The sequence below is a fragment of the Lupinus angustifolius genome, chromosome LG03 (assembly GCF_001865875.1).
Source record: "Lupinus angustifolius cultivar Tanjil chromosome LG03, LupAngTanjil_v1.0, whole genome shotgun sequence".
Classification (NCBI taxonomy): Eukaryota; Viridiplantae; Streptophyta; class Magnoliopsida; order Fabales; family Fabaceae; genus Lupinus; species Lupinus angustifolius.
The window spans coordinates 21,509,961-21,528,895 of NC_032011.1; the positions used below are offsets into that span (position 1 = coordinate 21,509,961).

An 18,935-nucleotide genomic window follows, 5' to 3' on the forward strand; every position below is an offset into this window, starting at 1 on the left:
TGTAACCTCCACTTTTTGCGAAGGTTTGTAACCTCCATTGTTTGTGGAGGTTTTTAACTTGCACTGTTTATGGAGGTTAGAAACCTCCACTATTTATGGAAGTTAAAAACCTCCACTATTTGAGGAGGTCTTTGTAATGTTTAGTTTCATAATTTTCACAATTTAATTTTATAATTTTCACAACTTTAATCTCATTAATTTATAATTATTATCTAAAAATACATTACTAAATACAAATGTTCTTAACAATAATAAAATTTCATTGGAAATAATCAAGGTAGCGTAACATAGTTGAAAGAGTTATAATCTTTCATTCATTATAAATCTAAATACACCATAAAATCTCAAAAAACTAAAAGTAGTCTCATATGACACTTTAAAAACAAAATACATAACATAAATCCTAAATGTTGCTGGATCCAGATGATTTTCTTGCACCCAAAGATCTATCAGGCATATTTGCATCATCATTTTCCTGAAATAATAAAATGAAAATATTTAGTTGGAACAATAAAAAGATATTGTTAATTACCGCATCATTATATATATTTGGTTCATATAATATTGCATGTCCTATGATTATGCACACTTGAGTAATACATTTCTATAGATGCAATAATGTTAACAAAGACAAGATATTATATCTGCAATATGAACTTTCTTCTATTCAAGTAGAGAGTGAAGTTTTTTTCTATTTTATTGTGTGTAAGTATATGGGTTATAGGTTAGATAAAAAATCAAATAATATAAACAATCTGGGTAAAGCAGCCTAAGAAAAAAAGTTACTGAACAATAGTTTATAGAGCTTCTTAGGAGATTCAAAACTAAACCAAAAAATATGAGAAAGTTGATTCTCCAATTATGAGCTTTCAACAATAGCATATTCTTTGAGGTTTGACCTTATACCAATGAATACAATTGATCAGGGAGGCATATGCATAAACAAGTTGAATGCAAGAAGAATGGTTGGATTATGATTCTTGAAATCTAATGCAACAACATATTATCTCCTATTTATATACCAAATTTCATTATATTCAAATTAGGAAAATCAAACAAACAAACAAAATTCTGAATATAAAAATGATACTTGCACATACATGTGTAAAGAAGTTAGTCAATTCTTTAGGGATCTCTCCTTCTTTCATTACGATGTAGAACTTAAATGTTGATTCCAAATTGTTGCATCTCTCTCGCCAATTGTTAGAAGATGAAGATGCGACAACAAATGATGAAGAGTGGCTCAAATCAGAAACTCGAAGTCTAGTATTCCTATATGTATTCGTAGAAACTGCTCTCATGCCCATGATTAGCACTCTCCCAGAGTGATCTGGTCCCATCACTCTACCAACTGAATCATGGGGAGAAGCTTTAGATTCATCAATGTTGGTTTGAGTCAAAGCCTCTTGAATTTGTTCCTACATGCATGCAAAAATGTTATGAATTGTAAAAAATTGAAGATTAAAATTCATTGCATGCAAACAAGATTACTTAATTAGATTGAACTTACAACTACATTCCTTGCCGCTTCATTTACAAATGTTCCATCCTTCCTTTTATGAGTGGCAACATATAAGTTTCCACGACCTGGTGGTTTCTCATTCACCATCTAAAATATAGAAAACTTAGTTCAAAATTGAGCTTTTCTAAATAAATAAAAAGTAAGAAGTGAAAAGTCTAAATAAATAAAAAGTAACATCATAATGTCATTACCATCTCACGCCTTCTTCTTGAATTAGGCTTAGAACCACCAATATGTAGAATTACTTGTTTCTTTCGAATTTCTTTGTTTTTCCTACAAAGTTCCTATGAAAAAACAATTACATATTCACACAGTAATCAAATAAATAGCTATAGAAAAATTCAAATAACCAAAGTAATGTCAATTTATATACCATAGTTGATGGTCTGAGACGAGAGTGAACGAAACAATTCCATTGATCTATGTCTACGCCAATTGGAACATTTCTTATGATTTCATCTCTAGTCTTGGCTGGATCAGAGAACTCATCCCATAATATTGGCCTACTTGCACACCATTTTCTCCCAAGACTAAGTTTACAATATCGTCTTGAAATGCGTTCACTAGTCCTAAAACAAAAGCGAGGCTTCCAAAAAGTGACATGAATTTGTCAATATCAATTTTACATATAAACATAAATAATATTAGAGATAAAAATTTACACATGTATAATTGTTATACCTTTATGATTGTATCAAAACACTCTGTAAAATAAGTAGAAGGTATACCACTACGTCCACCAAACCACTTATCATAATCTATTGGAAACAACTTCCAATCAAATGCCAAAGTTCCAAAAATCCAGCAAGAAGGTCTTGCACATCACCATAGGCTGCACCTTGCTCATCAAAATCCAAAATGATACGTAGCCCGATAGGTAAGTTATTCACTTCTCTAACTTTGACCTTAATTTGCTTGACAACTCTTTCCAAGTCTATAACAATAAAATAGAATATCATGTGAGATGTTAGATTATTAACTCTTGAAAATGAAACCTATATGAATGTAAATATATTATATCTTTCACTTTCTTTGGTCCCATCCTCTGTTATGGACCAACTAGTTCATGCTTTTTATTGCAATACATATATGCTATAAATATTGATAATAAACCAAGTAGTTAGATTGTATTCTATGTGTAAATGTTTCTAATTTGAAAGACTTTGGAGCTTTAAACAGTCACTAACCCCACTACAATAAATACAAAGTAAACATGATACATAAATAATAAGCCTATTATTATTATAAATACAAAGTAAATATAACACTTGTACTTATTGCCTCGACAACCCAATAATGTGTACACTCACGTCCAACATGATCTGTCAATGTTTCAACTTCTTCTGGGACTTCCGGAGCTGACACATCAGGAGCTTGTAAGGAATGCACTGGTGGTGCAGTGTCATGTGTCGCTTGGGAAGGAGCTTGAACTGATGGTGAAGGGTCTGTACGATTTATTGTTGATGAAGAATGAGTTGGATCTTCTATTGGAGATGCAACACATTGTGATTGAGGTGTTGATTTTAATGGATTCTGAAAACATTTCATTTTTTGACATGTCTCTATATTCATGTGAAAAAATAGAAAATGAGATAAAAACAATTAGATAATAATATGACATAATAAGTAACATCATAAAGGAAATGAAATAACAATAGCATTAACTACGTAAAACAATTACCTCTGAGAAAGTATGATAGTAAATGATGCATTCAAGAAAGAGTGAAGTTTTCTAAACTATATCATCAATTACATGGTTTGTTGCCAATTGCACATATTCATCATTTAAAGTACAAAATTGGTCAAGGTTTTGCTCTTGGTATGACTCATTTTCATATGCATTATGTTCTTCTTCTTCTCCCATGTCATATAAGTCTCTCGGCTTTAGGTGCACAACAACACTCCATCCTCCATTGACCATATCATCTACATAATACACCGTTTGTGCTTGAGATGCTTCAATGTAAGGTTCATGTTCTTCACGATCACCATTATGAATTAATCTATCAAAACTAACACAATTAAAATTCCAATTGTCCTTTTTATACCCTCTATCTCGTGTAGTATTTGCCCATCTACATTTGAAAAGTATAACCCTAAACTCACCATAATAGTTAATCTCAATGATATCTTCCAAATTTTCATAATATGGCAAGTCTGCTTGCCTTATGTTCCCATTAATACTACTTGAAATACATGATGTGTTAGAGGTTAAGAAAATGCCACTATTTTGCGTTCTCATTCCCTCTTCTCGAGCCAAGGTTCGAAATTATAAGTAGTAAATCTTCTTGCAATGTCTAATAGGCCACATGCTAGAAACTTTAGATCCTTAGACATTGAATTTATTGTGTCTAGATTCATAATCTAAGTTTTAAAAAAATGTAAGTTAGAATTAAAAGTTACTATGTATGGCAAATAAAAATATAACAACAAGTTGTTCACTCATCCTCCTTCGAAACCAATCAACAAATTCTATGTTGACTCTCTTCTCTATATCTGTAGTAGAAGGTCTCCTTCCCCTTGAACTCCTTTTTATGAATTCTCTAAACTCACTATTTAAAAAATTATGTTACAATCAATGAAATAACTATTATATTTCAAGTAGTAAATCAATTCGATTTTATCTCATTTACTGACTCCACAAATGGTGTGACAATTGCACAATTTAGAAGCACATATCGATGAGCTTGAAGTTTTTGCATCGGAGTTAAAGTGAACATTGAGGAATCTCCTATTGATTTACCAACTTGTGGGAAGGTAGAGGACACAAACAAATGATTTTTATCACTTAGGTCATCACAAACACGTATTGGTCTATTGAACCTTGTCTCTATATCCTCAATGTATCGAGAACAAAAATTAAGAGACTCTTTTGCTAAGTAACCCTCAGCTATGGAACCTTCTGGTTGCGTCATGTTTCGGACAAAGGATTTTAAATGACCCAACTCTCTATAAGAACGATGAGTAATTAGAGTAAAAAAATGATATTTATAATATATATGAACATAATGTAGTAATGTTTTACCTCTCCCAAGTCTTGCTTCCTCTATGAGATGAACAGTTAAGTGAACCATAACAGTGAAGAATGATGGTGGGAATAACATCTCCAAGTGACATAGTGTAACCACAATTCGTTCTTGGAGTGTATGAAGTTCCAAAAGATTTAAGCTCTTACCACAAAAGACTCTAAAAACGAACTGAACTCCACTAAGGTTGCAGTAACATGGTTTGGCAACAAGTTATGAATTGCTAGAGGTAGCGATTGTTCCATAATAATGTGGCAATCATGACTTTTCAACCCAGATATTTTTTATTTTTCTTCATCAACACATCTGCAAATGTTACTTGCGTAACTATCTGGTACCGTAACACTCTTCAAGACTTTGAGGAATAACTTCTTGTTGTCACGGGTTAGTGAAAACAAAGCAAGGTTATATCTACCATTATCAACCGGCCAAAGATCAGACCTTATGCCTATTTCTTTCAAATCTTTTCGGGCTTTAAGATTGTCTTTTGATTTAGACTTATCATGGAGCAAAGTATATATGATATTGTCAAAAATATTTTTTCAATATGCATAAAATCTAGACAATGATGCAACAAATTAAACTCCCAATATGGAAATTCAAAGAATATGCTTCTTTTATTCCATTGCTTAGGTTCTTCTCTATATCTTTTTTCAGTACCATTCAGATTTGCTTCATTCCCAAATGTAACATTAATATTTTCCACCTCCCTAAGAATATCATATCCTGATAATTTGGATGGTGGATTTCGTTCTTCAGTGCTTCCATCAAAGCGAGCATGAATCAATCTAAATCTGTGATTTCTACTTAGAAAGTGACGATGATCCATAAAACACCACTTACTACTATGAGGAAGACGACAAGGTTCTGCATCAAAGTTACAAGTAGGACAAGCTAAACCCGTATGCATGTTCCAACCAGATAAAATGCCTAAACCAGGAAAGTCACTAATTGTCCACATAAGAACTGCCCGCATTCTAAAAGTTAATTGTAATGGGAAATTGATAGTGGAGGTTGAAAACCTCCACTAATTAAATAAAAACCTACACTATTCATTTAGTTAATTGTGTGGCACGCCTGTTTGATTTATTCGTGGAGGTTCCAATATCAAAATTTGGTATACCATGGTAGATTATACAATAATTGTGTAAAAATTTCGTGCATACAACTTTTTGTGAAAAATTACATGGGAACTCCTAAGAGTTTTATTTTTTATTTTTTAAGCATTCTGGATTTAGTTGAAGGAGCAATAAAGTAGTGGGAGAAACATTAGAATTGGATGAACATTACTTCTGCCCTTCTGGGGAAGTCCCATACATTCAGGACATCTTTAATAACAATGAATTTAGTCATCTTAAGGGAAACTAAAGATCTATTGATTTTTTTTGTACTATCAAAGTATCAGGAGTATTCCTCACCTTAAAGGTAAAAAATTAATCTCTTTCAAGATACATAACTACTCTCCTACTAATCAAATTTTTGACCTTCCGATATTTCAAGGAACTAATGGAGTATTACGATCACTATACCGGTAAAGACCTATTGGTCTGAGAAACAATTACACTCTGTTATTGAAGAACATACTTTGTATACTAGTTGCTTAAATTGTATTAAGTTAGCTATTCAAAGATTATGTATGCATCTTAGTGAACATAAGCAATCTGGCTTTACATATACTTGTAAGTTGTAACAAAACACTTAAGAAAATTTAGAATGAGCGCCGGGTAAAATAATTCCATATTAATTCGAACTAATCTATACGATCCGATTTTTAATAAGATTCCGGCTAAAAGCATAGAGGTTGTTTTCTAAGATATGTGAACCAGAGAATATAGGAATGCAAATCTCAGATCCAAATACAAAGCTAAGTCATATAGAATTATAGGAATCAAAGGTTGTCTTCATCACCATCAATTGTAACAGGAGCTGAAAACAATACCAAGCTTCCCAAGATTTATCCTACAGTAGACAATCCATGGCATTAGTAATTACATTGGTTACAAAGAAAAGTAGGTCTTTCAAAGTTCAAACCATTGATAACTATAATTTTAACACATTTTCTACTACCGAATAAATATCTGAGAAAACCTCTATCTCAAATCATGTCTCATATGTTATTCCACACCAATGAAAATGAAGCAAAAACAACATTAATAATGAAAATTTAAAAAATTTAATTGACAATGCATGATTTCATTGGAGTGGGACAACATATGAGACATGATTTAGGACAACAGATCTCTATTCGGAAAAACTAACTTAGCTACCACATGTTTGGTTGCAACTTATGCTACTTATATTGTAAACATCATGTGTTAGTAGAAATTAACTAAATGTATTATCCTCTAGTTAAGTGGTAGATGTCATTTATGTATACTTGTTAGGCAAGTTAATTTCTATGTGCACAAAGCCATTTTTTTACCAATCCACTGAACGTTTTATCAAAAACCCTTACCCAAGACAGTTTTGTTTTCCTTTCAAAAAGCAATCTCCCCCAGTATCATAAAGATATCCACCATATTAGACGAATAAATTGTGAATGATATTGACATAGGTTAACATGACATTTTGACATGATAAAAAAGATAGTCCAGTGCATGTGGATCCAACATAATGAGATTTGGGTGGTAGATGTACGCAGTTTTAACCTCGCTAATAAAGATAATAACGAAAAACAAAAAATGAATCACTAATCAAATTGAAATATTCTCAAAACTAAATGACTTCCAACCATATAATTAGCATTAGTTTTTTTATAAGCTATAATTAGCATTAATTAAAAATGAACCATATGCAAACCTCATTAGTCATTAATATCCTATGAGAATAAAGCTTGTGAATAATTGATGAGTATAAACTCTGTTCAAATACTATTACTTTGAAAATTAAGCAGTTAAATTTGACATACTTTGATATTTTTCCAGCAGAAACAAACACTTAAATTTGGGTTTTGCTTAGGCAGTTAAGATGGTAGTTCAGAAAGATACCCAGTAGTATCTAAGTAGTATTAATGACTTTTCAATATACCAACTTGAATGATGACAGAATGACCAAGAAGTTTATATACCAACTGGAATAACAAAATGCAGGGTTAAGGTTGCGTACATCTACCCTCTCCAAACCACGCTAAGTGAGAGCACCATGCACTGGGCCACCATTTTTTTTAATGACAGAATGAGCAAGAAGTTTATATACCAACTGGACATCGTGTGAATTAATCTCATTGGCAGCATAAGCAAGATACATTAAAGCATACTGTAAATCCGTAATCATACCTGATAAGGGCACAGCAGAAAATTTGCATCTTTTCCCGATAGCTTTCAGACAAGTGGGTTGCCAGCCATGAGCCTCATCGTAACGTTCAACCTACCATAGTGATCAAGAAGTATCATTCATGTTATTATTAATACGTTAGAGAAAGAAAGATAGTAAATCACTCATTAGAAACAATGATATAGTATATCAGAGTTATGACGAAAGAATCAAAGCTGTATGAAGGTGATGGAGATATTGCATACCGTGTCTAAAACAACACCAGTATCATTCACACCGCCAATGGCGAAAATTGAATTTCCAATTACAACGGCAGAAAAATATCCTCTTGAAGTGTTCATGGATTCGCCCATCATCCATGAACCAATACGAGGGTCAAATACCTCGACTGTTGAAACCATCTTTTCTCCATTGTAGCCTCCAATGGCATATCTGCAAAGAGCATTGTGTGTATAATTCTTTTGCATTTTTTACAAAAATAAAAGTAAATATCATGCTTGTGTGGCCTTGGTAGAAGCTTCTCAGCACCTTTACCTGTTTAGGCGCTAACACATGTTCCCTAGGATGGGTCATTCCCTTGTTAGGAAAGTAAAACAACAAGATTAGACTTGACGCAATGGTAAGATTGCTTCTTAGTGACCATGAGGTCACAGGTTCAATTGTTGTTAGTAATGGTTAGCATGTATTGGACTTTTTTGGCTGTAGCCTATAGGTCAGTCCGATGGACTTGTCGCAATGATAAGGTTGCTGCTTAGTGACCATGAGGTACAGGTTCAAATCCTGGAAATAGCCTCTCCGTATGCAGGTAAGATTGTGTACAACTACCCTCCATAGACCCCACTAAGTGAGAGCGTGGTGCATTAGGCCACCCTTTTACTAACATTCGCACTATTTTATGATAATTGCCCTTTTACTACAGCTTCTGTCCTTGTTTACTTACCAAGTTACCATATGCCCCCTTCCCTCTTCCAAAAAAATAAATACATAGATAAGTCCTTATTTGATGAGATGACAAGTCGGTTTCATGCAATCAACAAACTACGACATAGTGGCATGTCTATGTCCACCAAAATACAAGCACGACAAGGGCATTTTCCTTCCCTTTTTATTGTTGCATGCTATGAAACTCTTTCTTGCATAATTTAGAACCTAAGATGCTATTAAATGGTTTTTGAACTCACTTAGGTTCTAGTACTATTTGGGTGTCAACCTGATAGCCATAACATATGTACTAAACAAGAGGAAATAGAATACTAACTTACAATTTATCATTTAAGACAGTTAAAGAGTGGCAGCCTCTCTTTGTGGACATACTTTCAAGTCTAGACCATGATTTCTCACGGGGATCAAATCTCTCCATTGACCTGAAATAAAGGAGAACTAAGAAAACTGCTTCACAAAATTAGACACGACGAGGTTAATAATAGGAAGGAGTCAAAACCGGTACTCTAATATAAATGCTAAAGCTCTTAAAGACAATTTCTAATCTTATGATTCCATCCTTCAATGCAGGAGATATTAAAAAAGTTGAGAATTTGAAGGAAGGGAGATAAGGAACTGAAATATGATATATATATATATATATATATATATATATAGTCATAGTTAAATGTGAGAATCAAAGTACTCTACCTATATTTTCATGATTAAGAAAAGGAACAAACAAATATCTATCCTAAGTATAACAAAATCTTAGTAATGACCTACAGGCTACAGCTGAAAAAGACACAATTGTTGTTGGAATTTAGAACCAAACATAAACTGTACCATAATAATTGAAACACATGTTCTCTAACGTGCGTCCATGAAAATATGTTTAGGAATCTGAAGGAAAAAACAAGTTTTTATGGGAAAATTAAATATATCATCCCTCAAAATGATAAATATATCATTTCCTCATTAAAAATTGCAAGTTTGGGAATCTGTAAAATGTGCCCATGGACACAAAAAGAAAAACTCATAAAAATGATCATGATATGAAAGAACTTGAACATAATTTATGATAGAGCATTATAGCATTGTTCGATCCATGTAGCCGACCCCTCCTAATATGTACGAAAGAACTTGAACAAGGTTGGTATCAAATAAGCCTTTAGTAATTTTTGAGGAAATGACTACATAAGCATCCGTATCACAGTCATTCGAGAAGAAAGGTTATTAGCTACAATAGATCTGATTAAAGGTATCCCCAAGAATCAGCTCAATTGGTAGAGTTGTGAGCCATAAAGTATGAGAGAACACTTGGGTTCAAAGCCTGAATTTTCCCCGCCCCATAAAAAACATTGCTTATAAACAAAAAATATTTGACTGAAGCTTATTTTGTGGGAAACATAAAATTTCATTTCCCTATCAGTTTAATTCAACAATCATATATAATCACAGAAAATATGCCAATCTGTATCAAGTATGGGTATCATGAGATCATTTTCATTGCCTTAGATGTATACAACACAACTGTTTAGTGTTGGTAAAAATTACAATATTAGACTGGAATAACTCTAGCACATTGATGACAGTAGGTCTAGAAATTAGATGATAATCAATTGTTGAGAAAGAGTCAATAGATTCTTACTTCAAGTAATCAACTTCATCAAATCCACCTACAACATATATCATGCCATTAATTTCCGCTGCAGCTGGAGTAAGTCTCTGGCAGAAAAAAAGTAAAATGCTTAAGCACCAATTTACCATAGTTTAGCCATTGAAATGCACGAGCATTTCTGATAACTTATTAAATGATACATTGCAATCTACAAGTTGCACACAGTAATCTTGACATACAAGAAATCTGAAAATGCTTAAGGTTTTTATTTTTTAAGGTTTAAAAAACTGAATCACAGCATATTAGAATTTGATATTTGCAACATACAGTTCTAAGTAAATTTTCCATCACCAGCATTCCATGTAAAGTAGGGCCGTAGGGGTGAAAATTTCAGGGTAAAACTTTGTATCAATAATTGTATGACAAACTCATCTCAGAATCTTCTACCCCCAATAAGAGGAAACAAACTTGATTCAAAGAAGTAAAGGCATGGCTTCAACATCTCTAAAGCTGTATATTTAAGGAATAGATTATGTGCTTCTGGCACCAAATGTGACCAACACATAGTGCTTAAGAGGTGGACAATTTTACCTTATTCAACATTGACTGTGTGGGGATCCACCTTCCTATATCTAGATCAAATACCTCAACCTCAGAAAAACATTCTACTCCATTGCCACCTCCTATGGCGAAAACCTTCTCATTCAAAGAAATCCCAGCAAGACTTCCTTTCTTTCGATTCAGAGAAGGACGAGTGACCCATTGATTTTCCACCAGGTTGTATGATTCAACTGCAAAATAACAAAATCAGATCTTCAACACTTTAAGAGAGGAAGTATTAAGTTGAGCACAAAGAAGAACACAAAAACATCTCTATATAAAAAGGAAAGAATTATACCTGTGTCATGCCACAAATTATCATCTAAGCCACCAATAACATAAACTTCATCATTTAACTTCACGGTAGAGGTATATGATCGTGTGGAATTCATTGGACAAAGGGGTACCAATAAATCACGTGAAGGACAATAGCATTCCAAAGCTGACACATCGAATAACCCATTGAAACCTCCTATTATTAGAATTGATTCATCAATTTTTGATTCAGATTCTACAACACCATTGGTTTCTTGAAATGAGATATATCCTGATGTCTCCAATTGTTGTTTCAAGTACGTTATCTCTGTTCTTGATAGAACCTGAATTTCCAAATATATTGCTACATGAACACATAGGTAAACTAACACTTGAAATATTACAAACCATCCACAGCAACCTATGACATCCGCCCGCCCCCCAAAAATGGGGAGGGACAATTGGAAAGGTGAGGAGCAGAGGTGTTCCAAGGATTTTATTATAGGGAGGGCCAAGATTGAAGAGCACATGACATAAGTAAAGAAAAATGTAACTAACACATGCATCTTTATATGAAACAACCTTGATAGTCATTAACATTATCTAGTATAGACTACTTCAAACATCATAGAAGTAAAAATGTAAAAAGACATGAGAAAGATAAATATTACTAAGATTTGTTTACCTTTCAATAAGTACACTACCAATACTTACAAATATTTGAAATAAGGGGTATCATATAAAAAAATTATTTAGTAAAATTAAGGGGGGAATAGCTGGGGATGACCATAGCATAGACATGTCACCCCCTGCCGCTGCCACTGTCGGCTAGGATGAGCATCTTTATAGGGAGGATGCATTCAGTGATATTAAAGAAAGAAGTCAATCAAATGGAACTATTTAGAGCTATAAATCTCAATAATAATAAGATGCATACCAATTGCTTCCCCAATGTACTGATTTTCTGTTCCTGTTTGAACTGCTTTAGCTTCAATGTGTTAACTTCTTGTTGTATCTTTACAGACAACAGTGCACAAATGATACTAAATTAGTTGGTTAAAACACCACGATTATAAAAGTTGTAAAGAAAAGGATGGCAAGGACCGTAAGTTACCTTGTCTACAACAAAATGAACATCAGAGGGTAATTTGACATTAGAAAGCGAGTCTGGTTCAGACAAGCAACAATTTTCTATCTCAGGTTTGTCTGGCAAATAAGTATCACCCTCTGAAACTCCGGTCTCCAAGTGTTCACCTTCGCATGCCGCATAATCAGTGGGCAGAGTCTCACATAGAAAAGATTGAGGTAAGCCAGAATTATCTTCTTCTGCAACAGATGAGTATAGGTCCTCCATTTTCTGTTGCAAGCACTCAAATTGTTCATCCAATCGTTCAGAATCATCACTAACATCTTCTGAAGAATTGATTTGTGCATTCAGACCATATCTAATACAATGGGACTCCCACGTATTCTCCCACGTACTTTCCCATGTACTCTTAAACTGATCATCGGTAGGAAGATTTGCAATTTCAACAGCTTCTTCTGATGCTTCTTTATTGTCTTTTTCACTCAAAGACACGTGTTCCTCAGTCAAACCATGGGTATCTGAGGAGCTCTGCTCAGTGTGGACATGCTTTACATGACCACCATTTTTCAAGACAGATGAATACGAAGGACCACAATTATTTTTCAAAATGGACGAATAAGACAAACCAATACCACCGACAGAGGAACCCCCATATATGTTAGCCTGCTTTTGGCTAGCAACATTCAAATCCGAAGCAGGTTTCTCAGTAACGCCATCTTTTTGCCTTGAACTAGACACCAGAGTGCTCTTCTTTGTTATACTTCCTGGGAGATAAACACTTGAAGTAGCTGGTGAAGATGAAAACAACGAGATCAACTTATTTGTTTGATCCTCGTCTAATTCAAACCGAAAAAATGTTTGTGCATAATAGTTATCAGCAATAATAGGAGCAAACTGATTTTCTGACAAGGGCTGGCACCACATCCGAGTCTTGAACTTCACCTTAAAATTTTACGACAGAATAAGATAAACAAAAGTGACTTATAATCATCGAATACAGCTGATGCATGAAATTACAACCAAACCGAGACAATGACAGAACCCCATGCCATACCTGCGCTGGAAAATGAGTGCTACCTGAACCACCCTCGGTCCAGCAATGAGGATCAATGTTCCATCTTCCTGTACTTGCAGCTTCAAATATACCATATAGTTTCCTATCACTATAGTTGAATAAAAACAGAGGCAAACCAGTACTTATATTCTTCACATAAGAGATATGTCCATTTGGTAGACCTGTTCAAGAATTAAAAAGTTAATTTTCGGGATATAATGCAGTTTTGGGTCCAAGGTGATTGGAAACTTGGGGACATGATTAACTAACCGAACAACTGTTTCTCAAAGCATTCCTTGATTGTGCTATGCTTGCACCCGAAGATAACTCCACCTAGCTCGGATATCTTCAAATTCCTAGCACTTACGCTGAAATTCGGCGTTGATACAGGTTGTGACTTTTCTGGCAATTTATATGACTCAGTCTTCCTTCCAGCACCCATCTATTAAGGCAGAAAGAAAACACAAGTTTCAATTGTTACATTTTGAAATGGATTTCCATACAAAAAGGTATGAAATATGAAGAAAATTACATGCATGAAAATTTAACAACACATCTCAAAGTAACCCCAAATCATTAGATAATAAATTGAATCCCCGAAAATCAGCACAATTGGTTAATTTGCGAGACACAAAATGGGTTAAAACCTGAAATTAAGTTATGAATCTCTCTCCCTCTCGTTAAAAAATGTAAATAAAAAATGTTTGCTAGTAAGACATGAAGTGTGATGGCTCAAATCTCGAAAATGCGCTATGATCCTTTCACCTAGGCTCCTACGGCTCATAATGAATCGAACTAACTCGACATTCTTTCAGAACTTAACTCATTATTCAGCTTAATAAAGTTAGTTCATATAACAAATGAATTAAACCTTAACCAAAAATCAAGTTATTTAAATAAACCAACCGAACTTGATCGAAGTATAGTTCGACTCATTCAGTGTGATCAAATATGCAAAAGCAAGTTATCTATGAGTAAATAAAAATGCAAAGAAAGTAAGAGACATAATAAACTTTCAAAATTAACTTCCAAAAACATTCAGCAAGTGTAGAACAAGAGATAGGGACGAAATGAAATGCAGAATTACGAGTTTAACTTATTGTTTTTTGGTACAACCAAGAGTATTCTAACTTTTTGGGTAAGAAACTAATTTTTCCGGGGTTCGTCACTATCCTCCCAACAATTGTCGCCCCAGGAATGGATGTCCCGTGGGATCTAGTAAGGCTTCACACTACTAGATCAATGTCTTGTTGGTTTACGACTTTTGAGAACGTGTTTGTTTCTCCAGCAAATGAAAAAATGACGGTTTGAAAACGAAAACACACAAAAACAATAGTGATTAACAGTAAATGCGTACAATCACCGAAAATCAACGCTACAACATGAACAAAAAAATAAACAAACAGCATTTGAAATTCAGGAACTGATTTTCATTTTATTTTAAGCCATTAAAAAATCCCGAACAAGTATACTAACAATAAATATTTAATGTTGTCAGGTTGTTGTTTAGTGACCACGAGGTCACGAGTTTAAATTACGGCAACAAAATATTTGTTGCGAGTAAGACTAAGTGAGAGAGGAATATTATTTTCTTATATTAAATTTGTACAATCAGAAAGAAAATAAAAAAGAAAGAGGTTCAAATAGTGTGTACAATGTAGAGGAAAATAATGGGGAAGTGAAAGAGATGATGAAGAAGAAATTTTGTATACTATAGTTTTGATGAAGAGAGAGTTAGAAAAGATGAAGAGAGAGTTAGAAAAGATGAAGAAAAAAGAAAAGTGTGTTTAATTTGTTACGTTATTTTTTATTGGAGGTGTTTGTTTCAGCGGTTATTTGAGAATGTGAAAGAAGAGAAAATGGTGTGAGTGTTTGGAATAGTGGACTGAACACACATGCTACATTGCAGTGAAAGACTTGCTATCATTTCTAAATATGTATGGCATGGCTATTGTAGGTTGTCAAGTTACGTTTTTGCCCTTTTCCGTTAATGGAAAATTGTTTCTTGAAAAATTGTTTTTTGGTTTCATATAGGTATCCCGGGGAGACAATTCTGTCCGAGCTGGAAATATTCATAAGTACGTTAAGCTAACTCTTCCAGGCATTTTTTCATCCACAAGACTCGAACCTGAGACCTTGCTTAAGGAAAATTAAATATGTAACACTTAAACTAATGACAGTTGGAGTTTCTTGAAAAAGTTGATTCACTGTTTTTTTTTTTTTACTTTTTTATTATTTTCGGTAACATAGTTTTTTTTATTTTTTTGTCTCAATCTGACATTAAAGTAGAAAAGTTATATATTAAATTTAATTAGTTTAAATGGTTAATTATTCGATTGGATTGGTTAATTTTAAATATAAAATTGATATTTTTATCTATAAATATATAATTATATATAAATGTAAAACAAAACATTAGAATAATATTTTGTTTTTTAAAATTTCAAGTAAATCGTCTGGTTCACTGTCATGCTTTTCTAGTTTAATCGGGTTTAACATGTTTAGATCAGAACTTTCTTGGTTTATAATGGTACAACTACTCATATACTTAAGACCGCAAACCAAAATTATTTTTAAGTTCAGTTAGCGATCAAATTTGAATGTATGAGCACAGTTCACCCTTTAATTTGTAGTAAATGAAATTTGGCATTTATCAAATTTGTACACTATTAACATTGCTATAAAATTTACCTATTTTGGATACCTATGAGATAAATGACATTTAACATGATTAATTGTTTTTATTATTTTAATTTAGAGAAAATATATATACATTAATAATTTGAAAAAAAAATTCACATTTTTATTTTATTATTTATCATCATATTTAATTACTATTGACTTTTACAAATAAATAATGTAAAGAAATAGTGAATTATATATTGAACATATAAATTTTTATAATAACAATATATACATATTATACTCTTTATTTTATTAAGTGATAATTATTTTTAGTCTCACCTTGTATCTAATGATTCCTTCACTATAAACTTTGCATTGGGGAATGCACTTTTTCCTTCTCCTCCAATTCTCCTCTTCTAATTTTAGTTGCTTTTTTTTCATGGGTAATGCAAAAAAATTTGTATATGACATATCATCACATTATCATGAACAAAATATATGTTAAAGGGGTTAGAATCTATTCAGTCCTGCAAAGATAAGTATATGATAAACAATATGAAAAATATAGTATATGATAATTTTATTTTTTATATATAATGATATGACATTTTTATCATTTAATATAAATATAAAAATAAGGACTTATCTCTTAGATATTGGAGAATATTATAATTCTTAAATATCATTATATAAATTTAACAAAATGAATATCATTATTTGAATATGAACATGGGAAACATGTTATTTAGCATATTCTTGTACTAAACTTTCCAACAAATCCTTGCCGAAAGTAATATATGTTAAAATTAATATTTTATTATTTATTAATGATTAATTTATAAGTTATATATATCATTTCCTTGTTCCTACCAGAATTTGTAACATATGTAAAAGAAAAATATAGCATTACACTTCTCAAAAACTATATCTTTTATATCATGTTGATCGAGACAGTAAGTTCTTAAAAACTATATATATTGAAGGATTTAGTATTACTAGATAAATCTCTTAATATGTCACATAAAAAATATCGAAGGGTTCAATTTTTTATTGATTTTTAAATTAAATGATATAATAAAGTAAAAAGAATTATTTCCTCATACAACCCAATACTAAAAATGTATCCAATTCATTTTCACCTAGCTAAAATCATCCTCTAGACTCTCTAATATTCAAATATGAGATAAATGAGAATTTCAAAAAATTTATTTAAAAATAATTTAAATTTGATTAGTTAAAAATAATTTTGTGTAATATGTTACCATCTACATTTAATACAGGACTGTGGTACTTCAGATAATCTCACGTCTACTAATCTTTATTTGAATTCTATGGATTCACATCATGTTGTACAATAAATGTAAAGCTGCAAATATGCAACAAATTTTCATGTATTGTCATTCAATAAGAATCTTTATTTTTTTTGTTTTCTACATGTATCTTCGCACTAGAGACAATCTTATTCAATTTGGGAACATCCACAGATATGTGAGACTAACTCTCATAACATGTATTTTTCATCCACAAGACTCAAATCTAAAATTCTACTTAAAGGGAATCAAACATGTATCACACGAATGTGTCCTATTTCCCATGAAAGCTAATGGAGAAATCCAAAATGTGTTGTATACCACTATCACACAATACTACTATATTGTTTATTTATAACATAATAAAATGGATTGTAAAAGGATTAATTCAATTCCCTCTAATATATTGGTGTACAAAATATATACGCATGATATAGTTGGTGTAGGAAGCATCTATCAATAATTTGTTGATCAAGTTGTATAAAACATTGCTACATTTTTAATATAACTAAAAGGTCAAAGATCAATTTCTGAAAATAACATTAGTTAAGAAAAATAATCACGCTTTTCGAAAAAAATTAATTTCTTATTCGATAAAAATACCCTTAAAAATATTATAAAAAAGAAGTGAGAAGCATGGTACAAAAGTTGAAAGTTTGCTATTATTAGTGTGTCAAAAATAAAAGCTGATAGATGTAAGATAGCAGACATGACATTTGAGGCAAAAATAAAAGTTATTTAGGAGTCGTTACTGCGATCCACGATTTAATTCATGTTGCATCATATCAGTAATAAATACAAAAAGGTTTGTCAAAAACGTATTTTTTTTTCTTTTACTACAAGTTTGGCATAAATTTTCTATAAGGAGAGAGAATATTTATTGTCTTCTTATATGTCACCGATCATTATCAATCTCTTTTGATTGATCAAAATATTGTTAAAATGGTAGGAGCTATACATGAATAAGAAAGAAGGAAGAAAAAGAGAGAATCAAAGTCTTTATTGAAATATAATATTTGTCATTATTATCATTAAATTGAATGAATAAGAAGTAAATCAATATGACTTATTTATACAAAAGAAAAGAAGGAAAAAAAAGCTTGTAAGACAAGTAACTAACACAAATCTAACTAGTTAACTCATAACTTCCTAACCAACTATTATCTTCCAGAAATATCCTCTAATATATTTTTAATATCCACCTCAAGCTGTGAGTGAAAATTTTCACTCTACAACTTGGAATTGATTTGAAGTAATAACAACACTTATCCGCTCATGGCGGAAGCTATATTATTAAACACTTAATCATCCATGACAAAAGCAATATCTTTGCTTAACCACTATGGACAAAAATTATTCATCTAATGCTTAACTATCTATGACAGAAGTTATATTTGAGTTTAACCATCCATGACATAAATTATATATGAGCTTAATCATCATGAACAGAAGCGAATCAACCGTTGATGATGAAAGAAAGAGAACAGATCAGAATCTTGACCCTAATGAGATGCTTCAATGATGAATAAGAAAGAGGGGTAAATGATGAAGAATAAGAAAAGTATGTAATCTTGCATAAGATAAATTGGTTATGGTACTCCATTCTTGAATAGCTTGGGAACATCAAAAAGCTAGCTTATG

The 18,935-nt window shown here is 32.1% G+C and overlaps 1 protein-coding gene and 1 pseudogene across 2 annotated transcripts; both read right to left on the minus strand.

The window, feature by feature from the left end:
• LOC109342431 lies at positions 273-3,070 on the minus strand (annotated as a pseudogene).
• Positions 6,343-15,234, minus strand: LOC109343637 (kelch-like protein 8). 2 transcript variants are annotated; one of them, XM_019582031.1, is made up of 12 exons: positions 15,159-15,234; positions 13,630-13,801; positions 13,360-13,541; positions 12,333-13,247; positions 12,156-12,233; positions 11,262-11,562; positions 10,955-11,154; positions 10,394-10,470; positions 9,084-9,185; positions 8,067-8,253; positions 7,824-7,914; positions 6,343-6,507 (listed from the first exon to the last, which is right to left on the minus strand). In XM_019582031.1, exons 2-12 carry the CDS (start codon positions 13,799-13,801, stop codon positions 6,503-6,505), a joined length of 2,310 nt encoding a protein of 769 aa, XP_019437576.1. In that variant the 5' UTR covers positions 15,159-15,234; the 3' UTR covers positions 6,343-6,502. The 2 variants fall into 2 exon arrangements, with proteins under 2 accessions (XP_019437576.1, XP_019437575.1); XM_019582030.1 differs by lacking the exon at positions 15,159-15,234 and adding an exon at positions 15,014-15,098.

Coding starts and splice junctions, on each gene's coding strand:
- LOC109343637 (XM_019582031.1), bottom strand. CDS start 13,801: ATGGGTGCTGGAAGGAAGACTGAGTCATATAAATTGCCAGAAAAGTCA. Junction 13,248..13,359: donor GCACTCATTTTCCAGCGCAG/GTATGGCATGGG, acceptor TAAAATTTTAAG/GTGAAGTTCAAGACTCGGAT. Junction 10,471..10,954: donor CACAGTCAATGTTGAATAAG/GTAAAATTGTCC, acceptor TTTTTCTGCCAG/AGACTTACTCCAGCTGCAGC.